The 26,277-nt window shown below is 43.1% G+C and overlaps 1 protein-coding gene across 2 annotated transcripts in view; it reads right to left on the bottom strand.

The window, feature by feature from the left end:
- LOC139552573 (dual specificity protein phosphatase 7-like) overlaps positions 1-22,713 on the bottom strand; it is a 30,693-nt gene extending 7,980 nt beyond the window's left edge. For both annotated transcript variants that reach the window (XR_011670449.1, XM_071364434.1), the window contains exons 1-2: positions 21,871-22,713; positions 9,203-9,634 (exon numbers count right to left, since the gene is read on the bottom strand). Coding sequence is in view for 1 of the 2 variants with exons in the window: in XM_071364434.1 (XP_071220535.1) it covers positions 9,203-9,634; positions 21,871-22,444 (1,006 nt within the window). In the remaining variant the exon portion in view is untranslated. The remainder of the gene's footprint in view (positions 1-9,202; positions 9,635-21,870) is intronic.
- Positions 22,714-26,277: the final 3,564 nt, after the last annotated feature.

A 26,277-nucleotide genomic window follows, 5' to 3' on the forward strand; every position in this document is an offset into this window, starting at 1 on the left:
TCCACCTCTCTGGAGTTTATAATGAGGGAACAGCTCCACCAACTCCACCTCTCTGGAGTTTATAATGAGGGAACAGCTCCACCAACTCCACCTCTCTGGAGTTTATAATGAGGGAACAGCTCCACCAACTCCACCTCTCTGGAGTTTATAATGAGGGAACAGCTACACCAACTCCACCTCTCTGGAGTTTATAATGAGAGAACAGCTACACCAACGTTTTAGGTTATTGTCCTGCTGATAAGTGAATTCATCTCCCAGTGTCAGGTTGAAAGCAGACTGAACCAGGTTTTCCTCTAGGATTTTGCCTGTGCCTTGCTCCATTCCGTTTCTTTTTTATCCTGAAAAACTCTCCAGTCCTTAACGATTACAAGCATACCCATAACATGATGCAGCCACCACTATGCTTTAAAATATGAGAGTGTTACTCAGTAATTTGTTGTATTGGATTTGCCTCAAACATAACACTTTGTCCTCAGGACAAAAGGTTAATTGCTTTGCCACATTTTTTTGCAGTATTACTTTTGTGCCTTGTTGCAAACAGGATGCATGTTTTGGAATATTTGTATTCTGTACAGGCTTCCTTCTTTTCACTCTGTCATTTAGGCTAATATTGTGGAGTAACTACAATGTTGTTGATCCATCCTCAGTTTTCTCCTGTCACAGCCATTAAACTCTGGAACTGTTTTAAAGTCACCCTTGGTCTCATGGTGAAATCCCTGAGCGGTTTCCTTCCTCTCCTGCAACTGAGTTTGGAAGGACTCCTGTATCTTTGTAGTGACTGGTTGTATTGATACACCATCCAAAGTGTAATTAATTATTGCACCATGCTCAAAGGGATATTCAATGTCTGTTCTGTTTACCTATCCGCCAATACAGTGCCTTGCAAAAGTATTCATCCCCCTTGGTTGCATTACACCCTGTAATTTATATGGATTTTTATTTGGATTTCATGTAATAGACATACACACAATAGTCAAAATTGGTGAAGTGAAATGAAAGAAATAACTTGTTTCAAAGATTTTTTTAAAACAGAAAAGTGGTGCGTGCATATGTATTCACCCCCTTTGCTATGAAGCCCCTAAATAAGATCTGGTGCAACCAATTACCTTCAGAAGTCACATAATTAGTTAAATAAAGTCCACCTGTGTGCAATCTAAGTGTCACATGATCTGTCACATGATCTCAGTATATTTACACCTGTTCTGAAAGGCCCCAGATTCTGCACCCCCGTAAGCAAGGGGCACCACCAAGCAAGCAGCATTATCAAGACCAAGGAGCTCGCCAAACAGGTCAGGGACAAAGTTGTGGAGAAGTACAGATCAGGGTTGGGTTATAAAAAAATATCAGAAACGTTTAACATCCCACGGAGCACCATTAAATACATTAATAAAAAAAGGTAAAGAATATGGCACCACAACAAATCTGCCAAGAGAGGGCCGCCCACCAGAACTCACAGACCAGGCAAGGAGGGCATTAATCAGAGAGGCAACAAGGAGACCAAAGATAACCCTGAAGGAGCTGCAAAGCTCCACAGCGGCGATTGGAGTATCTGTCCATAGGACCACTTGAGTATCTGTCCATAGGACCACTTTAAGCCGTACACTCCACAGAGCTGGGTTTACGGAAGAGTGGCCAGAAAAAAGCCATTGCTTAAAGAAAAAAATAGGCAAACACATTTGGTGTCCGCCAAAATGCATGTGGGAGACTCCCCAAACAGATAGAAGAAGGTACTCTGGTCAGATGAGACTAAAATGTAGCTTTTTGGCCATCAAGAAAAATGCTATGTCTGGCGCAAACCCAACATCTCTCATCGTCAGGGACTGGGAAATGGTCAGAAATGAAGGAATGATGGATAGTGCTAAATACAGGGAAATTCTTGAAGGAAACCTGTTTCAGTTTTCCAGAGATTAGAGACTGGGACGGAGGTTCACCTTCCAGCAGGACAATGACCCTAAGCATACTGCTAAAGCAACACTTGAGTGGTTTAAGGGGAAACATTTAAATGTCTTGGAATGGCCTAGTCAAAGTCCAGACCTCAATCCAATTGAGAATCTGTGGTATGACTTAAAGATAGCTGGAGCAGTTTTGCCTTGAAAAATGGGCAAAAATCCCAGTGGCTAGATGTGCCAAGCTTATAGAGACATACCCCAAGAGACTTGCAGCTGTAATTGCTGCGAAAGGTGGCTCTACAAAGTATTGACTTTGGGGGGTTGAATAGTTAGTTAGTGAATAATAGTTTTTTTTGTCTTAGTTCTTGTTTGTTTCACAATAAAAAGTATTTTGTATCTTCAAAGTGGTAGGCATGTTGCATAAATCAACTGATACAAATCCCCCAAAAATCTATTTTAATTCCAGGTTGTAAGGCAACAAAATAGGAAAAATGCCAAGGGGGTGAATACTTTCGCAAACCACTGTAGGTGCCCTTCTTGGCAAGGAATTGGAAAACCTCCCTGGCCTTTGTGGTTGAATAGGTGTTTGAAATTCACTTCTCAACTGAAGGACCTTACAGATAATTGTATGTGTGGGGTAGAGAGATGAGGTAGTCATTAAAAACTCATGTTAAACACTGGAGGTTTTACTAGCCACAAAGGGGTTGAATACTTATTGACTCAAGACATTTCAGCTTTTCATGTTTTATTTATTTGTAAAGATTTCGAAAAACAATTATTACACTTTGTCATTATGTGTAGGCCAGTGACACAAAATCTCTATTTGATCTATTTTAAATTCAGGCTGTAACACAACAACATGTGGAAAAAGTCAAAGGGTGTGAATATTTTCTGAAGGAAATAAATGACCCACGTTCAGAACTAAATGACCCACGTTCAGAACTAAATGACCAGCTTGCAACATTCCAGAATATGATGTCATGGCTTTAGAAGCTTCTAATTGACATAATTTGAGTCAATTGGAGGTGTACCTGTGGATGTATTTCAAGGCCTACCTTCAAACTCAGTGCCTCTTTGCTTGACATCATGGGAAAATCAAAAGAAATCAGCCAAGACCTCAGAAAAAAACTTGTAGATATCCACAAGTCTGGTTCATCCTTGGGAACAATTTCCAAACACCTGAAGGTACCACGTTCCTCTGTACAAACAATAGTACGCAAGTATAAACACCATGGGACCACGCAGCTTTCATACCGCTCAGGAAGGAGACGCGTTCTGTCTTCTAGAGATGAACGTACTTTGGTGCAAAAAGTGCAAATCAATCCCAGAACAACAGCAAAGGACCTTGTGAAGATGCTGGAGGAAACAGGTACAAAAGTATCTATATCCACAGTAAAACGAGTACTATATCGACATAACCTGAAAGGCCGCTCAGCAAGGAATAAGCCACTGCTCCAAAACCACCATAAAAAAGCCAGACTGCGGTTTGCAACTGCACATGGGGACAAAGATCGTACTTTCTGGAGAAATGTCCTCTGGTCTGATGAGACAAAAATAGAACTGTTTGGCCATAATGACCATCGTTATGTTTGGATGAAAAAGGGGGGCTTGCAAGCCGAAGAACACCATCCCAACCGTGAAGCCCGGGGGTGGCAGCATCATGTTGTGGGGATGCTTTGCTGCAGGAGGGACTGGTGCACTTCACAAAATAGATGGCTTCATGATGGAAGAAAATTATGTGGATATATTGAAGCAACATCTCAAGACACCAGGCCCATATTAAAAATGTATATACAAATTTTGACCAGGGCCCATTTTAAAAAGTAGTGCACTATACAGGGTACAAGGTGTCATTTGGCACATAGTCATTGATAGAGATGATCTATTATTCACAACCTAGATGATGTTCCTAGGTTTTATCTGGTGCAACACTCTGCACTATCAAGCCATTAGTGCTTCAAAGGATACCGCAAAGTAAGTCAGTCCCACTCTCTCCCAACCCCTACTCCTTCCTTCTCTCCCAACCCCTACCCCTACCCCTCCCTCCCTCCCTCCCTCCCTCTCTGCATCCCTCCCTCCCTCCCATTAACTAACTAACAGGCCCAAACTAACTAACAGGCATTAACTAACTAACAGGCCCAAACTAACTAACAGGCCCAAACTAACTAACAGGCATTAATTAACTAACAGGCCCAAACTAACTAACAGGCATTAACTAACTAACTAACAGGCCCAAACTAACTAACAGGCATTAACTAACTAACAGGCATTAACTAACTAACAGGCCCAAACTAATTAACAGGCATTAACTAACTAACAGGCCCAAACTAACTAACAGGCATTAACTAACTAACAGGCCCAAACTAACTAACAGGCATTGACTAACTAACAGGCCCAAACTAACTAACAGGCATTAACTAACTAACTAACAGGCCCAGACTAACTAACAGACCCAAACTAACTAACAGGCATTAACTAACTAACAGGCCCAAACTAACTAACAGGCATTAACTAACTAACTAACTAACTAACAGGCCCAAACTAACTAACATGCATTAACTAACTAACAGGCACAAAGTAACTAACTAACTAACTAACTAACAGGCCCAAACTAACTAACAGGCCCAAACTAACTAACAGACCCAAACTAACTAACAGGCATTAACTAACTAACAGGCCCAAACTAACTAACAGGCATTAACTAACTAACAGGCCCAAACTAACTAACAGGCATCAACTAACTAACAGGCCCAAACTAACTAACAGGCATTAACTAACTAACAGGCATTAACTAACTAACAGGCCCAAACTAACTAACAGGCATTAACTAACTAACAGGCCCAAACTAACTAACAGGCATCAACTAACTAACAGGCATTAACTAACTAACAGGCCCAAACTAACTAACAGGCATTAACTAACTAACAGGCCCAAACTAACTAACAGGCATTGACTAACTAACAGGCCCAAACTAACTAACAGGCCCAAACTAATTAACAGGCATTAACTAACTAACTAACAGGCCCAAACTAACTAACATGCATTAACTAACTAACAGGCCCAAACTAACTAACTAACTAACTAACTAACAGGCCCTAACTAACTAACTAACTAACTAACTAACTAACTAACAGGCCCTAACTAACTAACTAATTAACAGGCCCTAACTAACTAACTAACTAACTAACTAACTAACTAACTAACTAACAGGCCCAAAGTAACTAACTAACTAACTAACAGGCCCTAACTAACTAACTAACTAACAGGCCCTAACTAACTAACTAACTAACAGGCCCTAACTAACTAACTAACTAACAGGCCCTAACTAACTAACTAACTAACAGGCCCTAACTAACTAACTAACTAACTAACTAACTAACTGGCCCTAACTAACTAACTAACTAACTAACTAACTAACTAACTGGCCCTAACTAACTAACTAACTAACTAACTAACAGGCCCTACAGTAGCTTTATATATTTCCCTAAAAGTGGAGCAGCAATCCCTGCTACCACACATTCCAGCGATTGACCAAGACCCTCAAACTCTGACTCGACCCTTACACATGTCATAGTGTGTTTCTTAACTGTGGCACTTTCAAAACAAACAAGGCCCAGGGTACATTCCAGAGCCAAACCAAAACTCCACATTCCCATGAAGCTGATGAGGGGGAAACCCTGGGTATTTGTCTAGTAGTAGGCTGATTAATTACATACTGAAACTAACCACAAATGGTCAGATCTAAAATATTGAAACTATTGGAAAATAGTTGGATCTGAAATACTGAAACAATCGTTAAATAGTGAACTGAAATACTGAAACAATCGTCAAATAGTCTGGTCTGAAATACTGAAACAATCGTTAAACAGTGAACTGAAATACTGAAACTATTGTCAAATAGTCTGGTCTGAAATACTGAAACTATCAACAAATAGTCTGGTCTAAAATACTGAAATGGTAATAAGTCAATATAATAAAACAAACCTCTCTGTTATAATTCTTTGTGTATAGTCGTCACTCAACTGGCGTGACAGAGTCCTACTCTGTGTTGTGCGATTCGCAACAGTCAAGACAGATTTTTTTGGTTTTCTATTGCTACTGCAGATCCAAGGTGAAAACGGGTCTTTAGACCAGAGCCCTATTCCCTATATAGTGCACTACTTTAGACCAGAGCCCTATTCCCTATATAGTACACTACTTTTGACCAGAGCCCTATTCCCTATATAGTACACTACTTTAGACCAGAGCCCTATTCCCTATATAGTGCACTACTTTAGACCAGAGCCCTATTCCCTATATAGTGCACTACTTTAGACCAGAGCCCTATTCCCTATATAGTGCACTACTTTAGACCAGAGCCCTATTCCCTATATAGTGCACTACTTTAGACCAGAGCCCTATTCCCTATATAGTGCACTACTTTAGACCAGAGCCCTATTCCCTATATAGTGCACTACTTTAGACCAGAGCCCTATTCCCTATATAGTGCACTACTTTAGACCAGAGCCCTATTCCCTATATAGTGCACTACTTTAGACCAGAGCCCTATTCCCTATATAGTGCACTACTTTAGACCAGAGCCCTATTCCCTATATAGTGCACTACTTTAGACCAGAGCCCTATTCCCTATATAGTGCACTACTATAGACCAGAGCCCTATTCCCTATATAGTGCACTACTTTAGACCAGAGCCCTATTCCCTATATAGTGCACTACTTTAGACCAGAGCCCTATTCCCTATATAGTGCACTACTTTAGACCAGAGCCCTATTCCCTATATAGTGCACTACTTTAGACCAGAGCCCTATTCCCTATATAGTGCACTACTTTAGACCAGAGCCCTATTCCCTATATAGTACACTACTTTAGACCAGAGCCCTATTCCCTATATAGTGCACTACTTTAGACCAGAGCCCTATTCCCTATATAGTACACTACTTTAGACCAGAGCCCTATTCCCTATATAGTGCACTACTTTAGACCAGAGCCCTATTCCCTATATAGTGCACTACTTTAGACCAGAGCCCTATTCCCTATATAGTGCACTACTTTAGACCAGAGCCCTATTCCCTATATAGTGCACTACTTTAGACCAGAGCCCTATTCCCTATATAGTGCACTACTTTAGACCAGAGCCCTATTCCCTATATAGTACACTACTATAGACCAGAGCCCTATTCCCTATATAGTGCACTACTTTAGACCAGAGCCCTATTCCCTATATAGTGCACTACTTTAGACCAGAGCCCTATTCCCTATATAGTGCACTACTTTAGACCAGAGCCCTATTCCCTATATAGTGCACTACTTTAGACCAGAGCCCTATTCCCTATATAGTACACTACTTTAGACCAGAGCCCTATTCCCTATATAGTGCACTACTTTAGACCAGAGCCCTATTCCCTATATAGTGCACTACTTTAGACCAGAGCCCTATTCCCTATTATAATGCACTACTTTAGTAGCGAACGGGGTGCCAATCAGCCAAACCACCCTAGACACCCATCATTCATTACATCAGCCAAACCACCCTAGACACCCATCATTCATTACAATGGTTCTCAGCATGACCTGGCCTACTTCATTCACAGTGGTTCTCAACATGACCTGGCCTACTTCATTCACAGTGGTTCTCAACATGACCTGGCCTACTTCATTCACAGTGGTTCTCAACATGACCTGGCCTACTTCATTCACAGTGGTTCTCAACATGACCTGGCCTACTTCATTCACAGTGGTTCTCAACATGACCTGACCTACTTCATTCACAGTGGTTCTCAACATGACCTGGCCTACTTCGTTTACAGTGGTTCTCAACATGACCTGGCCTACTTCATTCACAGTGGTTCTCAACATGACCTGGCCTACTTCATTCACAGTGGTTCTCAACATGACCTGGCCTACTTCATTCACAGTGGTTCTCAACATGACCTGGCCTACTTCATTCACAATGGTTCTCAGCATGACCTGGCCTACTTCATTCACAGTGGTTCTCAACATGACCTGGCCTACTTCATTCACAATGGTTCTCAGCATGACCTGGCCTACTTCATTCACAGTGGTTCTCAACATGACCTGGCCTACTTCATTCACAGTGGTTCTCAACATGACCTGACCTACTTCATTCACAGTGGTTCTCAACATGACCTGGCCTACTTCATTCACAGTGGTTCTCAACATGACCTGACCTACTTCATTCACAGTGGTTCTCAACATGACCTGGCCTACTTCATTCACAGTGGTTCTCAACATGACCTGGCCTACTTCATTCACAGTGGTTCTCAACATGACCTGGCCTACTTCATTCACAGTGGTTCTCAACATGACCTGACCTACTTCATTCACAGTGGTTCTCAACATGACCTGGCTTACTTCATTCACAGTGGTTCTCAACATGACCTGGCTTACTTCATTCACAGTGGTTCTCAACATGACCTGACCTACTTCATTCACAGTGGTTCTCAACATGACCTGACCTACTTCATTCACAGTGGTTCTCAACATGACCTGGCTTACTTCATTCACAGTGGTTCTCAACATGACCTGACCTACTTCATTCACAGTGGTTCTCAACATGACCTGGCTTACTTCATTCACAGTGGTTCTCAACATGACCTGGCTTACTTCATTCACAGTGGTTCTCAACATGACCTGACCTACTTCATTCACAGTGGTTCTCAACATGACCTGGCTTACTTCATTCACAGTGGTTCTTAACATGACCTGGCCTTCATTCACAGATTCCCTTCTGTTGTATAATGAGTGTGCTAGAAACCTGTAGGCCAACTTTTGATGAGTTCATTAAAGGCCCACTCTGTGATTTGATGATGTAATCCCTCCAACGCTAGAGCGACTCAGATCAAGTCATGACTCATAGCGTTCATGGTGTGAAATGAGGCGTGTAGCAGGAAATACCACAAACCGCTCAGAAGAGATCAATCAGAGTTGTTTCTTGAAGGATGAAGCTGTTATCTTAAGTTGCTGACTCATACATCTATACTATATATGTTTTGAGTTATAAGATTTGTTATCGTACTTATAAAATCTATGTTTTAAGCAATAAGACAGCGTGTTTGACTCAGCCAACAACTTAATGAATCTATCGATGCCTAATTTAGTTTTATAGTTATATAACCTGAATGTTGGTGGGATGAGCTGAGGAAACAGTTTTCAAATTAATCAACTATGACCCGGGTTCATGAAACATTACGCAAACGAACATTACAACACAAGACAAGAATGAAAAGACTTTGAACTCCAACTGATCTGTGATTGAACAACATCCAAATGAGCAGGCTAGTGCCACAACTCACCAATGAAAGAAATGGCCTCTGGGAAAAACTGCGAGAGGTTTTGGCTCCAGTGATCGGAGATGGGGATCTGTTTGTACTTGAAGTCTCCGTGATGTTCAAACATGTTGGGCAGGTTGGGCGTGACGTTCAGGATGTACTTAATATTATACTTCCCCAGGATGTCCAGGTTGGTGGAGTCTTTGGCACAGCCCAGGTAGAGGTACGGTAAGATCTGGACCGGGAAGGCAGGCTGGTTGTTGGGGAGAGGGCTGCCCTCGGACTCGGTAGCGCTGCCCGGCTCCCTGTCCGATGACTCCCCATCAGAACAGTCCGAGCTGATCCTCAGCCCACCCAGCCCCAGGACAGACGCAGGCGGGGAGCTACTGGGGCAGGAACAGTCAAGGTTGATCTCACAGTGTTCTGGGTAGTCTGTCTGGAACTTGTTGAAACCACCTGGAAACGACAACGGAGACGTTTAAAAAAAAAAAAAAATAGAATCAAATAGAATAGAATCAAATAGAATAAAATCAAATAGAATCAAATAGAATCAAAGAAAACAGAAGAGAACTGCTGGAAACAACAACAGAGATGTTTTACAATAGAATCAAATAGAATAGAATCAAATAGAATCAAATAGAACAGAAGAGAACTGCTGGAAAGAACAGGAACACAGATGGGTCAGAATCACAATATGAGAATGCAACTGTGACACGTCATTCCAGCTATTCTGTAAGTACAATACAGAGAAATTAGAATAGATTATAGCTTTATTGTCCGATGTGTAAATTGGAATATCGTCTCTGTGATGAATGATAGCATGAATAGAGATCTACCAGAATACTGAACAAAAGGTGTGAACAGCATATATCACTTCAAAATGGTGAAATAAAATTCCAAAACAACCAGATACTATTTATATGTGCTAGACAGGAAACGGAGATGGGCCTACTTCCTACATGATGGTAAAATGCATGTATACTGATACGTTAGCACGTTAAACCCTATAACACAATAATAAACCCATCTCAAACACTGATGTTTTGGGAATGGGAGTACTGCATATCCCATCCCATGTTTCCACTCCTTCAACATAAAGGACATTACATTTCATAGGCCTATCTTTCTATTCAGACAACAATTAGTAATGAATCTGGGCCCGGTTTCCCCAAAAGCATCTTATTGTAACGACCCTGGGTTTATAAACGCGGAAATCGACTCTGCCGCTCGAGCATGCTTTTGCGGCACAGTCGATAGCGCGCCGGACCTCGGGCTAGAAGGTCGAGGGTTCGAGACCTGCTCCCCTGCCCTTTTCAGTACATTATGGTTACGTTCATCGTTAGAACCTCTTAGGAGCATCGTTAAAATCTCCGAGCTGTTTCCCAAAAAGCCTGGTTATTAACGTTACTCTTGAAAACGCTCGTAATCTAACGCCCGCGTCAGACCACTTGTAGATCAGCTAAATGCATCGTAAAGATGCTCCCCCCCCCCCCCCCCACCCCGCGTCACTTAATACACAGAACATCTCCGCTAAACGTAGAATCACACGGTTTATCCGCTATGACCGCCATAACTTTAGAACAAAGTTGACTACCAATTCAAAGTTGCCCATGTCTTTGCAATTGATACAAACAAGCGACGTATAAAAAGGAGGCTTCAAATGAACAGAACTGAGATGAAAGCATTAAAAAAAAGCCAAGATGGCTTAGCAGTTCAGACGTCATTTCTGTTTCGTATTGTCGTGTCCTGTATATATATATATTTACACCTTTCTTCGCATATCTTTTATATATTTTATTATCCAAGAACTCAACTACAAAAGCTTCCCTGCAAAAGCTTTCCTGCAACCCGCTTCACCAATTACAAAAAAGTATTATTTACCTCAAATCTGAAAAACCACCGTGGAAGCTAGCCAGGGGCTAATTCAGAAGCTAGCCAGAAAGCTAACCAGAAGCTATCCGATAGCTAGCCAGAAGCTAATCTGTAGCTGCCCAGAAATTAGCCGGTCTGCTGGCTAGCGTTGGTGTTTCAGCTGCCCACGTTTTGTGGTCATCAGCTATTCCTTTAGCTCGATAATCTACCGGCACTTTTGTGCAACGCGACTCGGACCGGAGCATTCCGGGACTTTTTTTCTCTCAGTTTCCCCGGATTTCAGCCGCAGGCTCTGGACATTTGCAGCTAGCTAGCTGCAAACCGTGTGACTACTGGCTTACGTCGATCCCGGAGCAAACTCAAATCATTCCGGAGCTAGCCAGCTGAGGAGTTCCATCAGCCATTCCTGGGCTACAGCCACCTATCCGGACCCGTTTTTTTGTTGTTTTTGTTGTTGCTGCAGATACGGAGCCCCACCGGGCCTTCACGACTGACTGCCGACGTTATCTGCCCGAGGGAGTTCTCCAACTGGCACCTCCGTCCCGACGTTACCTGAACGCTCATCTGGGGCCCGCTAACCGTTAGCTGTCTTATCGGCTGCTATCTGAATAAGTATATCGGACAATTATTATTATTATTTATTTATTTTTATTTTTTTTCTTGGGTCACTATATCTATTTTGCCAATTTGGATTGATCCCCTCTACCACACGGAACCCCACTAACCTACCGACGGAAACGCACGAGACATCTACAAATAGACTTCCATACTATGCTATCTTGCTACCGATAGCCATCTACCCGGCCAGCTGTCTGGATCGCCGTGACCCCAACCAACCTCTACTCACTGGACCCTTATTGATCACTCGATTAAGCATGCCTCTCCTTAATGTAAATATGCCTTGTCCATTGCTGTTCTGGTTAGTGTTTATTGGCTTATTTCACTGTAGAGCCTCTAGCCCTGACCACTATACCATATCCAACCTCACAGTTCCACCACCCACATATGCGATGACATCACCTGGTTTCAATGATGTTTCTAGAGACAATATCTCTCTCATCATCACTCAATACCTAGGTTTACCTCCACTGTATTCACATCCTACCATACCTTTGTCTGTACATTATTCCTTTAAGCTATTCTATCGCCCCCAGAAACTTCCTTTTACTCTCTGCTCTAGAAGTTCTAGACGACCAATTCTCATAGCTTTTAGCCGTACCCTTATCCTACTCCTCCTCTGTTCCTCTGGTGATGTAGAGGTGAATCCAGGCCCTGCAGTACCTAGCTCCACTCCTATTCCCCAGGCGCTCTCTTTTGATGACTTCTGTAACCGTAATAGCCTTGGCTTCATGCATGTTAACATTAGAAGCCTCCTCCCTAAGTTTGTTTTGTTCACTGCTTTAGCACACTCTGCCAACCCGGATGTTTTAGCCGTGTCTGAATCCTGGCTTAGAAAGACCACCAAAAATTCTGACATTTTCATCCCCAACTACAAGATTTTCAGACAAGATAGAACGGCCAAAGGGGGCGGTGTTGCAATCTAATACAAAGATTGCATGCAGAGTTCTGTTTTACTATCCAGGTCTGTTCCCAAACAATTTGAACTTCTACTTTTAAAAATCCACCTCTCTAAAAACAAGTCTCTCACCGTTGCCGCCTGCTATAGACCACCCTCTGCCCCCAGCTGTGCTCTGGACACTATATGTGAACTGATTGCCCCCCATCTATCTTCAGAGCTCGTGCTGCTAGGCGACCTAAATTTTAACATGCTTAACACCCCAGCCACCCTACAATCTAAGCTTGATGCCCTCAATCTCACCTCAATCTGAAGATAGGAAACACTGTCACCACCGACAAATCCACTATAATTGAGAATTTCAATAAGCATTTTTCTACGGCTGGCCATGCTTTCCACCTGGCTACCCCTACCCCGGACAACAGCACTGCCCTCCCCTCTGCTACTCGCCCAAGCCTTCCCCATTTCTCTTTCTCCCAAATACAGTCAGCTGATGTTCTAAAAGAGCTGCAAAATCTGGACCCTTACAAATCAGCCGGGCTAGATAATCTGGACCCTTTCTTTCTAAAACTATCTGCTGAAATTGTTGCCACCCCTATTACTAGCCTTTTCAACCTCTCTTTCGTGTCGTCTGAGATTCCCAAAGATTGGAAAGCAGCTGCGGTTATCCCCCTCTTCAAAGGGGGGGACACTCTTGACCCTAACAGCTACAGACCTATATCTATCCTACCCTGCCTTTCTAAGGTCTTCGAAAGCCAAGTCAACAAACAGATTACCGACCATTTCGAATCCCACCATACCTTCTCCGCTATGCAATCTGGTTTCAGAGCTGGTCATGGGTGCACCTCAGCCACGCTCAAGGTCATAAACGATATCTTAACCGCCATCGATAGGAAACAATACTGTGCAGCCGTATTCATTGACCTGGCCAAGGCTTTTGACTCTGTCAATCACCACATCCTCATCGGCAGACTCGACAGCCTTGGTTTCTCTAATGATTGCCTCGCCTGGTTCACCAACTACTTCTCTGATCGAGTTCAGTGTGTCAAATCGGAGGGTCTGTTGTCCGGGCCTCTGGCAGTCTCCATGGGGGTGCCACAGGGTTCAATTCTTGGACCGACTCTCTTCTCTGTATACATCAATGATGTCGCTCTTGCTGCTGGTGATTCTCTGATCCACCTCTACGCAGACGACACTATTCTGTATACTTCTGGCCCTTCTTTTGACACTGTGTTAACAACCCTCCAGGCGAGCTTCAATGCCATACAACTCTCCTTCCGTGGCCTCCAATTGCTCTTAAATACAAGTAAAACTAAATGCATGCTCTTCAACCGATCGCTGCCTGCACCTGCCCGCCTGTCCAACATCACTACTCTGGACTTCTCTGACCTAGAATATGTGCACAACTACAAATACCTAGGTGTCTGGTTAGACTGTAAACTCTCCTTCCAGACTCACATCAAACATCTCCAATCCAAAGTTAAATCTAGAATTGGCTTCCTATTCCGCAACAAAGCATCCTTCACTCATGCTGCCAAACATACCCTTGTAAAACTGACCATCCTACCAATCCTCGACTTCGGTGATGTCATTTACAAAATAGCCTCCAAAACCCTACTCAATAAATTGGATGCAGTCTATCACAGTGCCATCCGTTTTGTCACCAAAGCCCCATATACTACCCACCACTGCGACCTGTACACTCTCGTTGGCTGGCCCTCGCTTCATACTCGTCGCCAAACCCACTGGTTCCAGGTCATCTACAAGACCCTGCTAGGTAAAGTCCCCCCTTATCTCAGCTCGCTGGTCACCATAGCAACACCTACCTGTAGCACGCGCTCCAGCAGGTTTATCTCTCTGGTCACCCCCAAAAACAATTCTTCCTTTGGCCGCCTCTCCTTCCAGTTCTCTGCTGCCAATGACTGGAACGAACTACAAAAATCTCTGAAACTGGAAACACTTATCTCCCTCACTAGCTTTAAGCACCAGCTGTCAGAGCAGCTCATAGATTACTGCACCTGTACATAGCCCATCTATAATTTTAGCCCAAACAACTACCTCTTTACCTACTGTATTTATTTATTTATTTTGCTCCTTTGCACCCCATTATTTCTGTCTCTACTTTGCGCTTTCTTCCACTGCAAACCAACCATTCCAGTGTTTTAAGTTTTATTTTACTTGCTGTGTTGTATTTACTTCGCCACCATGGCCTTTTTATATTTGTATTTATTTATACATATATTTGTTTGCCTTCACCTCCCTTATCTCACCTCACTTGCTCACATTGTATATAGACTTATTTTTTTTTTTTCACTGTATCATTGACTATATGTTTGTTTTACTCCATGTGTAACTATGTGTTGTTGTATGTGTCGAACTGCTTTGCTTTATCTTGGCCAGGTCGCAATTGTAAATGAGAACGTGTTCTCAATTTGCCTACCTGGTTAAATAAAGGTTAAATAAAATAAAAAAAAAAAAAAAATTAACACGTAAATACAGTTATATATTGAAATCATATTGAATTACATTGCATGTCAAATCCATTGAGTTCTACATTGCTACTTGTAGGCTACTGTCTGTAATTTGTCTCAATATCGTTTATGAAGTTTAGCCTAAATTTAGCCTATTATAGGGTAAGCATTAGAATAAGCCGCCTGAATATTTGCAGTCATACGTGGTAATATCTCTCTAGGAACTGATCCGTCTTCAGTACTGTGGAATAATTATAATGTTACGGTAAGATTTAAATGGAGAAAACTGATCCGAGATCAGAGCTGTCTTTCTATCAGTTCTATCAGTATTAACAACGTGCCTCAACGATACAGTTTTGCGAATGTTCTTTCTGCACGGTGTTTTGAGAAAATGCATGTTACATCTTCGGTCGTCGTACGAAAGATGCATCGTTAAAAACACCCATGAGCCTAAGTTCCATCGCCCTTGGAAAAGGTGCCAAGATTTGGAACTACTACTGTCTACATAACCAAAAGTATGTGGACACCTGCTGATCGAATCATGGGCATTACTATTTAGTTGGTCCCCATTTACTGCTATACCAGCTTCCAGTCCAGTCTTCTGGGAAGGCTTTGCGCTAGATGTTGGAACATTGCTGCAGGGATTTGCTTCCATTCAGCCACAAGAGAATTAGTGAGGTCGGGCACTGATGTTTGGCGATTAGGCCTGGCTCACAGTCGGCGTTCCAATTCAACCCAAATGTGTTCAATGGGGTTAAAGTCAGGACTCTGCGCAGGCCAGTCAAGTTCTTCCACACCGATCTCGACAAACCACTTCTGCATGGAACTTGCTTTTGTGCACGGGGGCATTGTCATGCTGAAACAGGTAAGGGCATTCTCCAAACTGTTGCTACCAAGTTGGAAGCACAGAATCGTCTACAATGTCATTGTATGCAATAGTGTTAGCCCGAACCATGAAAAACAGCCCCAAACAATTATTCCTCCTCCACCAAACTTTACAGTTGGCACTATGCATTGGGGCAGGTAGTGTTCTCCTGGCATCCACCAAACCCAGATTTGTCCATCGGACTGCCAGATGGTGAAGCGTGATTCATCACTCCAAAGAACGCGTTTCTACTGCTCCAGAGTCCAATGGTGCCGGGCTTTACACCACTCCAGCCGACGCTTGGCATTGCCCATGGTGATCTTAGGCTTGTGTGAGGCTGCTCGGCCATGGAAACCCCTTTCATTAAGCTCCCAACAAACAGTTAGTTTACTGACGTTGCTTCCAGAGGCAGTTTGGAACTCAGTAGTGAGTGCTGCAACAGAGGACAGACAATTTTTACGCACTACACGCTTCAGCACTCGGGGGTGAGCTTCTGTGGCCTACCACTTCGTAGTTGAGCCGTTGTTGCTCCTAGAAGTTTCCACTTCACAATAACAGCACTTACAGTTGACCGCGGAAGCTCTAGCAAGACAGAAATTTTACGTGCTGACGTGTTGGAAAGGTGGCATCCTGTGACGGTGCCACGTTGGAAGTCACTGAGCTCTTCAGTAAGGCCATTCTACTGCCAATGTTTGTCTATGGAGATTGCATGGCTGTGAGCTAGATTTGTTAGTCCTGTCAGCAATGCGTGTGGCTCATCCGAATCCTTTAAGTTAGACCTACATCCCAACTGGGAGACAAGGCCCTGTGCATTTATGAAACGAAAGTACTTTCCTGGACCATTTTAGAACATGAATTGAAAACATATTTGGTTCGTTCCCACATTCTTTCAAAACCCTTAAATAATTCATATAACATGTTTACTCGATTAGATTAGTCGAACAGTCGAAAGTTAAAGAGCATTGAACCATTGTGATTCTTACTACTGTGACAGAGTAAGAAATAAGCGACTATTAGACAAGAGAAAAATAATTGATCATTTCCACGACTGATTGATTCCAATGAAGGGACAAAAAAAATAATCGGAAAAAAATATAATTGGTTTAACTTGAAGCGCTTGAGAAAATAAAGAGCAGTATTTTTTTGACGTGATGTTTTATATCCTAATACGGTATATTATGGCATAGGAACCGTGGCTGCCCTCCATTGACTTTTACATTCAGAAAACAATTATTTTACAACTTTAATATGATACAGACTAGAATGGAAAAGAATAGTGTAACTTGTTGAAAGGGAAACAAATAGATACATAGTATCATACTGTTACCTTGACTACAATATAACTTTGGGCTATAATCTAGTGGTAACTATAGTATCTTTATTTAACTAGGCAAGTCAGTTAATAACAAATTCTTATTTACAATGGACGGCCTACCGAGCAACAGTGGGTAAACTGCCTTGTTCAATGGCAGAACGACAGATTTTGTACCTCGTCAGCTCGGTGATTCGAACGCTCTAACCCACTAGGCTACCTACCGCTTCTTAGGAATGCCTGCAACCTAGTCTCACAACATTTCGTATTATTCTGTATGTAAAATCGATAACACTCCATTTAATATGCTTTGTTACGTTTCATATGGTATGTATTAATTTTGTGGATGTCCATCATCCAATTCGTATGATATGTTACCAATTACAATTCATATGATACAGTATGTTACGAATTGCAACTCGTACAATATGTTACGGATTGGCCAAACGTATGATATGTTGCGAATTCCAATTTGTTGTTGCTAACGTTAGCTAGCCTAGGTGTTAGGCAGTGATGCCAACTGGTGAGGGCCCAAAACATGTAATAACAAATCCCTGCTGGGGGGGAAATGCAGGTTTGAACTAATTAAACAACAAAGAATACAACCTACATGATCAGTCTCTGTGTGTAAAATAAAAAGTGGTTCATGTGAACCGAACTCACAGCTAAAAAAAATGTGAAGAAAGCAATCCAATGTTATTTGTTGCCTAGACTTCACTGCAAATGACACTCAAGACCTGAGAAAAAAACAATACACTAATGTTGCAGTTACCATGACAGCCTTTATAATAGAACGCTCGTTACCACGACAGCCTTTACAATAGAACGCTCGTTACCACGACAGCCTTTATAATAGAACGCTCGTTACCACGACAGCCTTTACAATAGAACGCTCGTTACCACGACAGCCTTTACAATAGAACGCTCGTTACCACGACAGCCTTTATAATAGAACGCTTGTTACCACGACAGCCTTTATAACAGAACGCTTGTAACCACGACAGCCTTTATAACAGAACGCTTGTTACCACGACAGCCTTTATAACAGAACGCTCGTTACCACGACAGCCTTTATAATAGAAGGCTTGTTACCACGACAGCCTTTATAATAGAAGGCTCGTTACCACGACAGCCTTTATAATAGAACGCTCGTTACCACGACAGCCTTTATAATAGAACGCTTGTTACCACGACAGCCTTTATAATAGAACGCTTGTTACCACGACAGCCTTTATAACAGAACGCTTGTTACCACGACAGCCTTTACAATAGAACGCTCGTTACCACGACAGCCTTTACAATAGAACGCTCGTTACCACGACAGCCTTTACAACAGAACGCTCGTTACCACGACAGCCTTTACAACAGAACGCTCGTTACCACGACAGCCTTTACAACAGAACGCTCGTTACCACGACAGCCTTTACAACAGAACGCTCGTTACCACGACAGCCTTTATAATAGAACGCTCGTTACCACGACAGCCTTTATAATAGAACGCTTGTTAACACGACAGCCTTTATAATAGAACGCTTGTTACCACGACAGCCTTTATAATAGAACGCTTGTTACCACGACAGCCTTTATAATAGAACGCTTGTTACCATGACAGCCTTTATAATAGAACGCTTGTTACCATGACACCCTTTATAACAGAACGCTCGTTACCACGACAGCCTTTATAATAGAACGCTCGTTACCACGACAGCCTTTATAACAGAACGCTCGTTACCACGACAGCCTTTATAACAGAACGCTCGTTACCACGACAGCCTTTATAATAGAACGCTCGTTACCACGACAGCCTTTATAATAGAACGCTCGTTACCACGACAGCCTTTATAACAGAACGCTCGTTACCACGACAGCCTTTATAATGGAACGCTCGTTACCACGACAGCCTTTATAATAGAAGGCTCGTTACCACGACAGCCTTTATAATAGAACGCTCGTTACCACGACAGTCTTTATAATAGAACGCTTGTTACCATGACAGCCTTTATAACAGAACGCTTGTGACCACACACACATCTAAATATTACACTTGGGGGGGAAAAAACATCTTAAAGTAGAAACATAATGAAACAAACAGGCATTCTATTGTTGTTCTATTATAGTGGCCACTATAGTAGACGTCGATGCACAAGGCTATGTGTGTGCAAAAATAATATTCACTGAGTAAAAACAAATTATAATCCCCCCCTTACTCACAGACACGTGTTACTGTCAAGTTCAACACAACAAAAGCAATCTCTTTGGGCTACACTGCAGGTTATTACATTGTACACTTTCTGCCTGTGGACATCTGTTCTACAATGTGCCAGCAGCAGAGCAGGATACCCTTTGTTGGCATAATTGATCTCTGTCAAGCAGAGAGTACACCTGGCATACTACTTTTATCCACTGTACTGAAGAAGTGAGAAAGAGGGAAATTGTGTGGTGTTCCTTTCACCTCTATAGAGGCATCCAGTTTAAACCAGGCCCAGCTTAAACCAGGCCCAGCTCCAGCTACACTTAATCCCTGAATCCACTTGTTTAACAAGCAACGCCTCATTTTCACCTAATTCCCTCATTCTGAAAATTAACCACATACTGTAGAGGGAAAACATTAGTTCACAGATAGTGGTTAGTTCGTTAGCTAGTTAACATTTCACACAGATTACCAGGGTTTAGTAAGCAGCTAACGCGTCATAACCTGAGGAACGGCAAGGAGTCATTTACCAGTTGATACTATAGCGAATGAGTTAGGTTACTAACGTTAGCTCATCTGATGTTGTAACGTTAGCTAGCTAACATTAGCTGTCTGACTTTATTTGCAAGCTAATTTTCACACTATAAACTCAATTATTTGATCAGATGAGTTGGCTAATGTTGCTCAACATTTCTCTGGCTAGCTAGCGGAGAATTCAATCCAGCTAGCGAGATACTTAACAATGCTAATACGTGTTCCACCACTTTCTCTCTTGCCTCAAACTTTCCAAATGCCAGTTGTTTTTCAGGTTACAGCTCATGAAGTACGCGTCATCACCCCCGTCTCCGTGGTCAGGCTTCTCACCTAACGTTACCTCGTCATTATCCTTCAGGGGACACTGACAAGCTGCCTTTCCAGAGCGCTAGATGATGCTGTAACTGACAAGCTGCCTTTCCAGAGCGCTAGATGATGCTGTAACTGAACAAGCTGCCTTTCCAGAGCGCTAGATGATGCTGTAACTGACAAGCTGCCTTTCCAGAGCGCTAGATGATGCTGTAACTGAACAAGCTGCCTTTCCAGAGCGCTAGATGATGCTGTAACTGAACAAGCTGCCTTTCCAGAGCGCTAGATGATGCTGTAACTGAACAAGCTGCCTTTCCAGAGCGCTAGATGATGCTGTAACAGACAAGCTGCCTTTCCAGAGCGCTAGATGATGCTGTAACTGACAAGCTGCCTTTCCAGAGCGCTAGATGATGCTGTAACTGACAAGCTGCCTTTCCAGAGCGCTAGATGATGCTGTAACTGAACAAGCTGCCTTTCCAGAGCGCTAGATGATGCTGTAACTGACAAGCTGCCTTTCCAGAGCGCTAGATGATGCTGTAACTGACAAGCTGCCTTTCCAGAGCGCTAGATGATGCTGTAACAGACAAGCTGCCTTTCCAGAGCGCTAGATGATGCTGTAACTAGTAAGTTGGTTGTCTCTTCTTTCTTCAGTGCTGCACTGCATTCTGTTGTTATGTCAACGATTGGCTAAGCCTTGAACACAGACAGTATTGCTCCGCCCCTCCCCCAAAAAGTTTTATCATCGGATCTACACAAATCACGTAGGTGACCTATTTTGGATAAAAAAATGGCGAATGTCACTGAAAGGTGACTAGTTTGCATCCCTGGTTAAGACAAAGGTTAGGAATTAGGTTAAAGGATTACGGTAAGGGTTAACTTAAAGGGTTAAGGTTAGAGTTAGGAGAAAGGGTTAAGGTTAGAGTTAGGAGAAAGGTTTAAGGTTTAAGGTTAGAGTTAGGAGAAAGGTTAGGGTTGAAGGGTTAGGGTTAAGGTTAGAGTTAGGAGAAAGGTTAGGGTTAGGGTTGAAGGGTTAAGGTTAGAGTTAGGAGAAAGGTTAGCTGACATGCTAAGAAGTTGCAAAGTAGCTAAAATGACATGTGATGAGATTCGAACACACAACCTTCGGGTTGCTTGACGTTTTGTGTTATCCGCCCGACCAACCACCCTCCATTCATATTTTTGCCTTTAGCAACCTCCTGTCTTATGTAACCATACCAAACATAATATATCATAGGAAAGCTAAATCCAGACACTGAATTTAGTATGTTACGTCTAGTGTATGAGACCAGGCTGAGGAATAGAATATAGTTTGGGCTATAGTGGATTCGTAGGCTAACAGGTAGTCTAGAACAGAATATAATATACACTGTTAGGGGGAAAAAAGGGTTATTTGGCTGTCCCCATAGGAGAACCCTTTTTCGTTCCATGTAGAACCGTCTTTGGAAAGGGTTCAACATGGAACTCAAAGGGGATTTATCTGGAACCAAAATGATCCTCTAAAGAGGTATCCTTTGGGATAGCCGAAAAATCATTCTGTTCTAGACTGCATCCTTTTCCCCCCAAGAGTGTAGAATAGAATACGGAAATATCACAATTAAAGACCAAAGAAGCTAACTTCTCACCTTCCAGGTAAAAAGCCTTACAACCGTCATCCCGGAGCTTCTGCAGCAGCAAGCCGAGGACAGAGCTCACCAGCCCGGTCTCCTGCCAGTCCGTAGTGGCCTCGTCGTAGAGAAGAATCATGTCCGTCTTGCACCGCTTCACGAATTTCTCCTTATCCTCGTTGTTGGGGATGATGGACCGGATCGGTAGATTCCCCTTCTTTAGTCTCCGCAGCATCAAACCGGGAATCGCCAGATTGATGGCCGACTCTATGTGTGATGATTCGTAGAGCTCGTGCGATCGGCAGTCCAGCAGCAGTAGCGAGCTAACCCCGAGCCCGGACTCAAGTTCCTGTTGAAGCCATTCCACACTTTTACTCGACATAATCTCTGTCACGACCCGGGAACCGTTCCAAAGAGTAATTTTCATTAGGGAAATATAGATGCGGCTCTTTGCATTAACACACGGCGCTAAACTTCTACTCGTGTGGATATGGACAGAACCACGTCCGTCCGCTCTAATCACTGTCGTCCCACGATACAGCAGCAACTCACCAGGGCTGGTAGACGGATTCACCACCAGGCTTGAACACATTAACGATCTTTTCTTTCAGACCAGTAGAAATTATTCTGGACTCATTCAAATACCGTCGACGAAGTCCATTTGATACTGCGTTCTTTTAGCGTCCCCATTACTGAAAAGAACCCGATAGGCTAAATGTTGTCTGGTTTTATAAATCTGATCAAAATGTGGCTTCCAGGTGAATCATAACCACAGCACATTCTTTTTGGACATTTGCCTTTCGACCGCCTCCCCGTGTGTCATTTCCAGTCACGGTTCTGAGAGGCAGACCGAACTAAAAGGAGTATGCAGACTGGAGGGCGTGTCACTGAAGGAGGAGTTGGGGAACCGTTAAAGACGCAGCTCACAGCGGAGCGCACAGCGGAGGTGGAAAGAGATGTGAGTGGAAAGAGATTCGGACATCGTGTTCCCTCTATGTCTCTCGCCACTTGAATAGCACACAAAATGGTCTAAAATATGTGACTGATAATTAATTCAACCTGTTCAGATTCCGGGGCAACTGGTGAAGTCTCTCGGGATCTCCAAATGCATAAATTGCATAATTGCGTCGAGAAACATTTTGGGCAACCTCTGGCACAGAGACTATTATTCCATGCCATTGTACCATCCATGATTGGATAGGATAGACATTGGACCATAACAATACAATTAGCTAAAATGGTCCCTTCTAAACAATCACATACATGCCTTTCAGATTGCAATAAGCCTATAATAATGAGATTAGAAACAAAGGACAATGGGTAATGGCCATCGGTGGACACAGACGACGCATTGACGCGGCCGGTTCCTCTTTAACAGATCTGTCACCTTCCCTCTCGCGTCTCTCTCACCCCTTCCCTCCCCTCTATCTCTCACTGTCCCTCCCCTCTATCTCTCACGTCCCTCCCCTCTATCTCTCACCCACTCCCTCCCCTCTATCTCTCACTGTCCCTCCCCTCTATCTCTCACCCACTCCCTCCCCTCTATCTCTCACTGTCCCTCCCCTCTCTCTCACCTTCCTTCCCCTCTCTCTCTCACCCCTTCCCTCCCCTCTCTCTCTCACCCTCCCTCCCCTCTGTCTCTCACCCCCTCCCTCCCCTCTATCTCTCACCCACCCGACCTGAGAAGACTAGTCATTATGAATGGACCGCTCTGATTGAGATAAAAAAAATCTCATGGTTGATAAAATCCTCGGGTGAAATCTGACTGAAATTAACTTGTTGTTGGCCACAATATTATACTACATTCTATTCAATTCTATCTTATAACAATGTATTTACAAATAAGTTACATATATTTGATAAGTACAGTGTTACGACTGTTCTTCTCATTTTGTGACATCCAAGTAGCTGTTGTACAGATGTAGCTTACATCCAGCGGTGAAGAGAAAGGTCCGGAAGGTTTTAACACTCACAGCTGCAGGACAGACGACATAGAGAGCCACAATGCCTCTTTATCCCTCTGCCCCAATGACTTCACATTTACTTCAGACTCTGACAGCTAACTCTAGTGTTTCCATCCCTCTCTTCCCAAAACCCCCCCATGAACAATACGTTACAGACTTACCCACTGAGCGCTGATGCTACTAGCTACTGTTAGCCTCTCAACAGTAAGTTACAGACTTACCCACTGAGCGCTGACGCTACTAGCTACTGTTAGCCTCTCAACAGTAAGTTACAGACTTACCCACTGAGGGCTGACGCTACTAGCTACTGTTAGCCTCTCAACAGTAAGTTACAGACTTACCCACTGAGCGCTGACGCTAATAGCTACTGTTAGCCTCTCAACAGTAAGTTACAGACTTACCCACTGAGCGCTGACGCTAATAGCTACTGTTAGCCTCTCAACAGTAAGTTACAGACTTACCCACTGAGCACTGGCGCTACTAGCTACTGTTAGCCTCTCAACAGTAAGTTACAGACTTACCCACTGAGCACTGGCGCTACTAGCTACTGTTAGCCTCTCAACAGTAAGTTACAGACTTACCCACTGAGCGCTGACGCTACTAGCTACTGTTAGCCTCTCAACAGTAAGTTACAGACTTACCCACTGAGCGCTGACGCTACTAGCTACTGTTAGCCTCTCAACAGTAAGTTACAGACTTACCCACTGAGCGCTGACGCTACTCGCTACTGTTAGCCTCTCAACAGTAAGTTACAGACTTACCCACTGAGCGCTGGTGCTACTAGGCTAGCTACGATACCACCATGAGCTGAGGCTGTTAGCCTCGCAACACTAGGCCCTGGCTAAATGTACAGACCAAGAAGAATTGTACAGAATCTTGTTGAATTACCTTAGAATTTTTGGGAATAATTTGAATCTGTTTGTCCTGTCATAGGGCCAGGAGTTTGTCCTGACCATGTGATTGGACCAAGAAAAAAAAAACAGGTCTTAGTTAGACTCTAGAAGGAACCAGAGTTTAAACCTACAGGTCTTAGTTATACACTAGAAGGACCCAGAGTTTAAACCTCTAGCTCCTAGTTATACACTAGAAGGGCCCAGAGTTTAAACCTCTAGCTCCTAGTTATACACTAGAAGGAACCAGAGTTTTCCCTGACCAGACTCCATTAGTTCTGCTGTCTATTTGTCTAGACACACTAGAGTTTATGAATATTAAACACTATACATACAAAAGTATGTGGACACGCCTTCAAAGTAGTTTATTGGGCTATTTCAGCCGCACCCGTTGCTGACAGGTGTGTGAATTTTTTTAACATTTATTTTATTTCACCTTTATTTAACCAGGTAGGCTAGTTGAGAACAAGTTCTCATTTGCAATTGCGACATGGCTAAGATAAAGCAAAGCAGTTCGACAAAAACAACAACACAGAGTTACTCATGGAGTAAACAAAACATACAGTCAATAACACAATAGAAAAAAAATAAAGTCTATATACAGTGTGTGCAAAATGCATGAGGAGGTAAGGCAATAAATAGGCCAATAGTATCGAAGTAATTACAATGTAGCAGATTAACACTGGAGTGATAGATGAGCAGATGATGATGTGTAAGTAGAGCAGAAAGGTAAATAAAAACAATATGGGGATGAGGTAGGTAGATTGGATGGGCTATTTACAGATGGACTATGTACAGCTGCAGCGATCCGTTAGCTGCTCAGATAGCTGATGTTTAAAATTAGTGAGGGAAATATAAGTCTCCAGCTTCAGCGATTCTTGCAATTCGTTCCAGTCACTGGCAGCAGAGAACTGGAAGGAAAGGTGGCCAAAGGGGGTGTTGGCTTTGGGGGTGACCAGTGAGATATACCTGCTGGAGCGCGTGCTACGGGTGAGTGTTGTTATGGTGACCAGTGAGCTGAGATAAGGCGGAGCTTTACCTAGCAAAGACTTATAGATGACCAGGAGCCAGTGGGTCTGGCGACGAATATGTAGCGAGGGCCAGCCGACTAGAGCATACAGGTCGCAGTGGTGGGTGGTATAAGGTGATTTGGTAACAAAACGGATGGCACTGTGATAGACTGCATCCAGTTTGTAAATTACGTCGCCGAAGTCGAGGATCGGTAAGATAGTCAGTTTTACGAGGGTAAGTTTGGCGGTGTGAGTGAAGGAGGCTTTGTTGCGAAATAGGAAGCCGATTCTAGATTTGATTTTGGATTGGAGATGCTTAATGTGAGTCTGGAAGGAGAGTTTACAGTCTAACCAGACACCTAGGTATTTGTAGTTGTCCACATATTCTAAGTCAGAACCGTCCAGAGTAGTGATGCTGGACGGGCGGGCAGGTGCAGGCAGCGATCGGTTGAAAAGCATGCATTTGGTTTTACTTGCGTTTAAGAGCAGTTGGAGGCAACGGAAGGAGAGTTGATGGTTCATATGGGGCAAATGTCAGTGAACAGGTCAGAACGGACCTGT

The sequence above is a fragment of the Salvelinus alpinus genome, chromosome 2, assembly GCF_045679555.1.
Source record: "Salvelinus alpinus chromosome 2, SLU_Salpinus.1, whole genome shotgun sequence".
Classification (NCBI taxonomy): domain Eukaryota; kingdom Metazoa; phylum Chordata; class Actinopteri; order Salmoniformes; family Salmonidae; genus Salvelinus; species Salvelinus alpinus.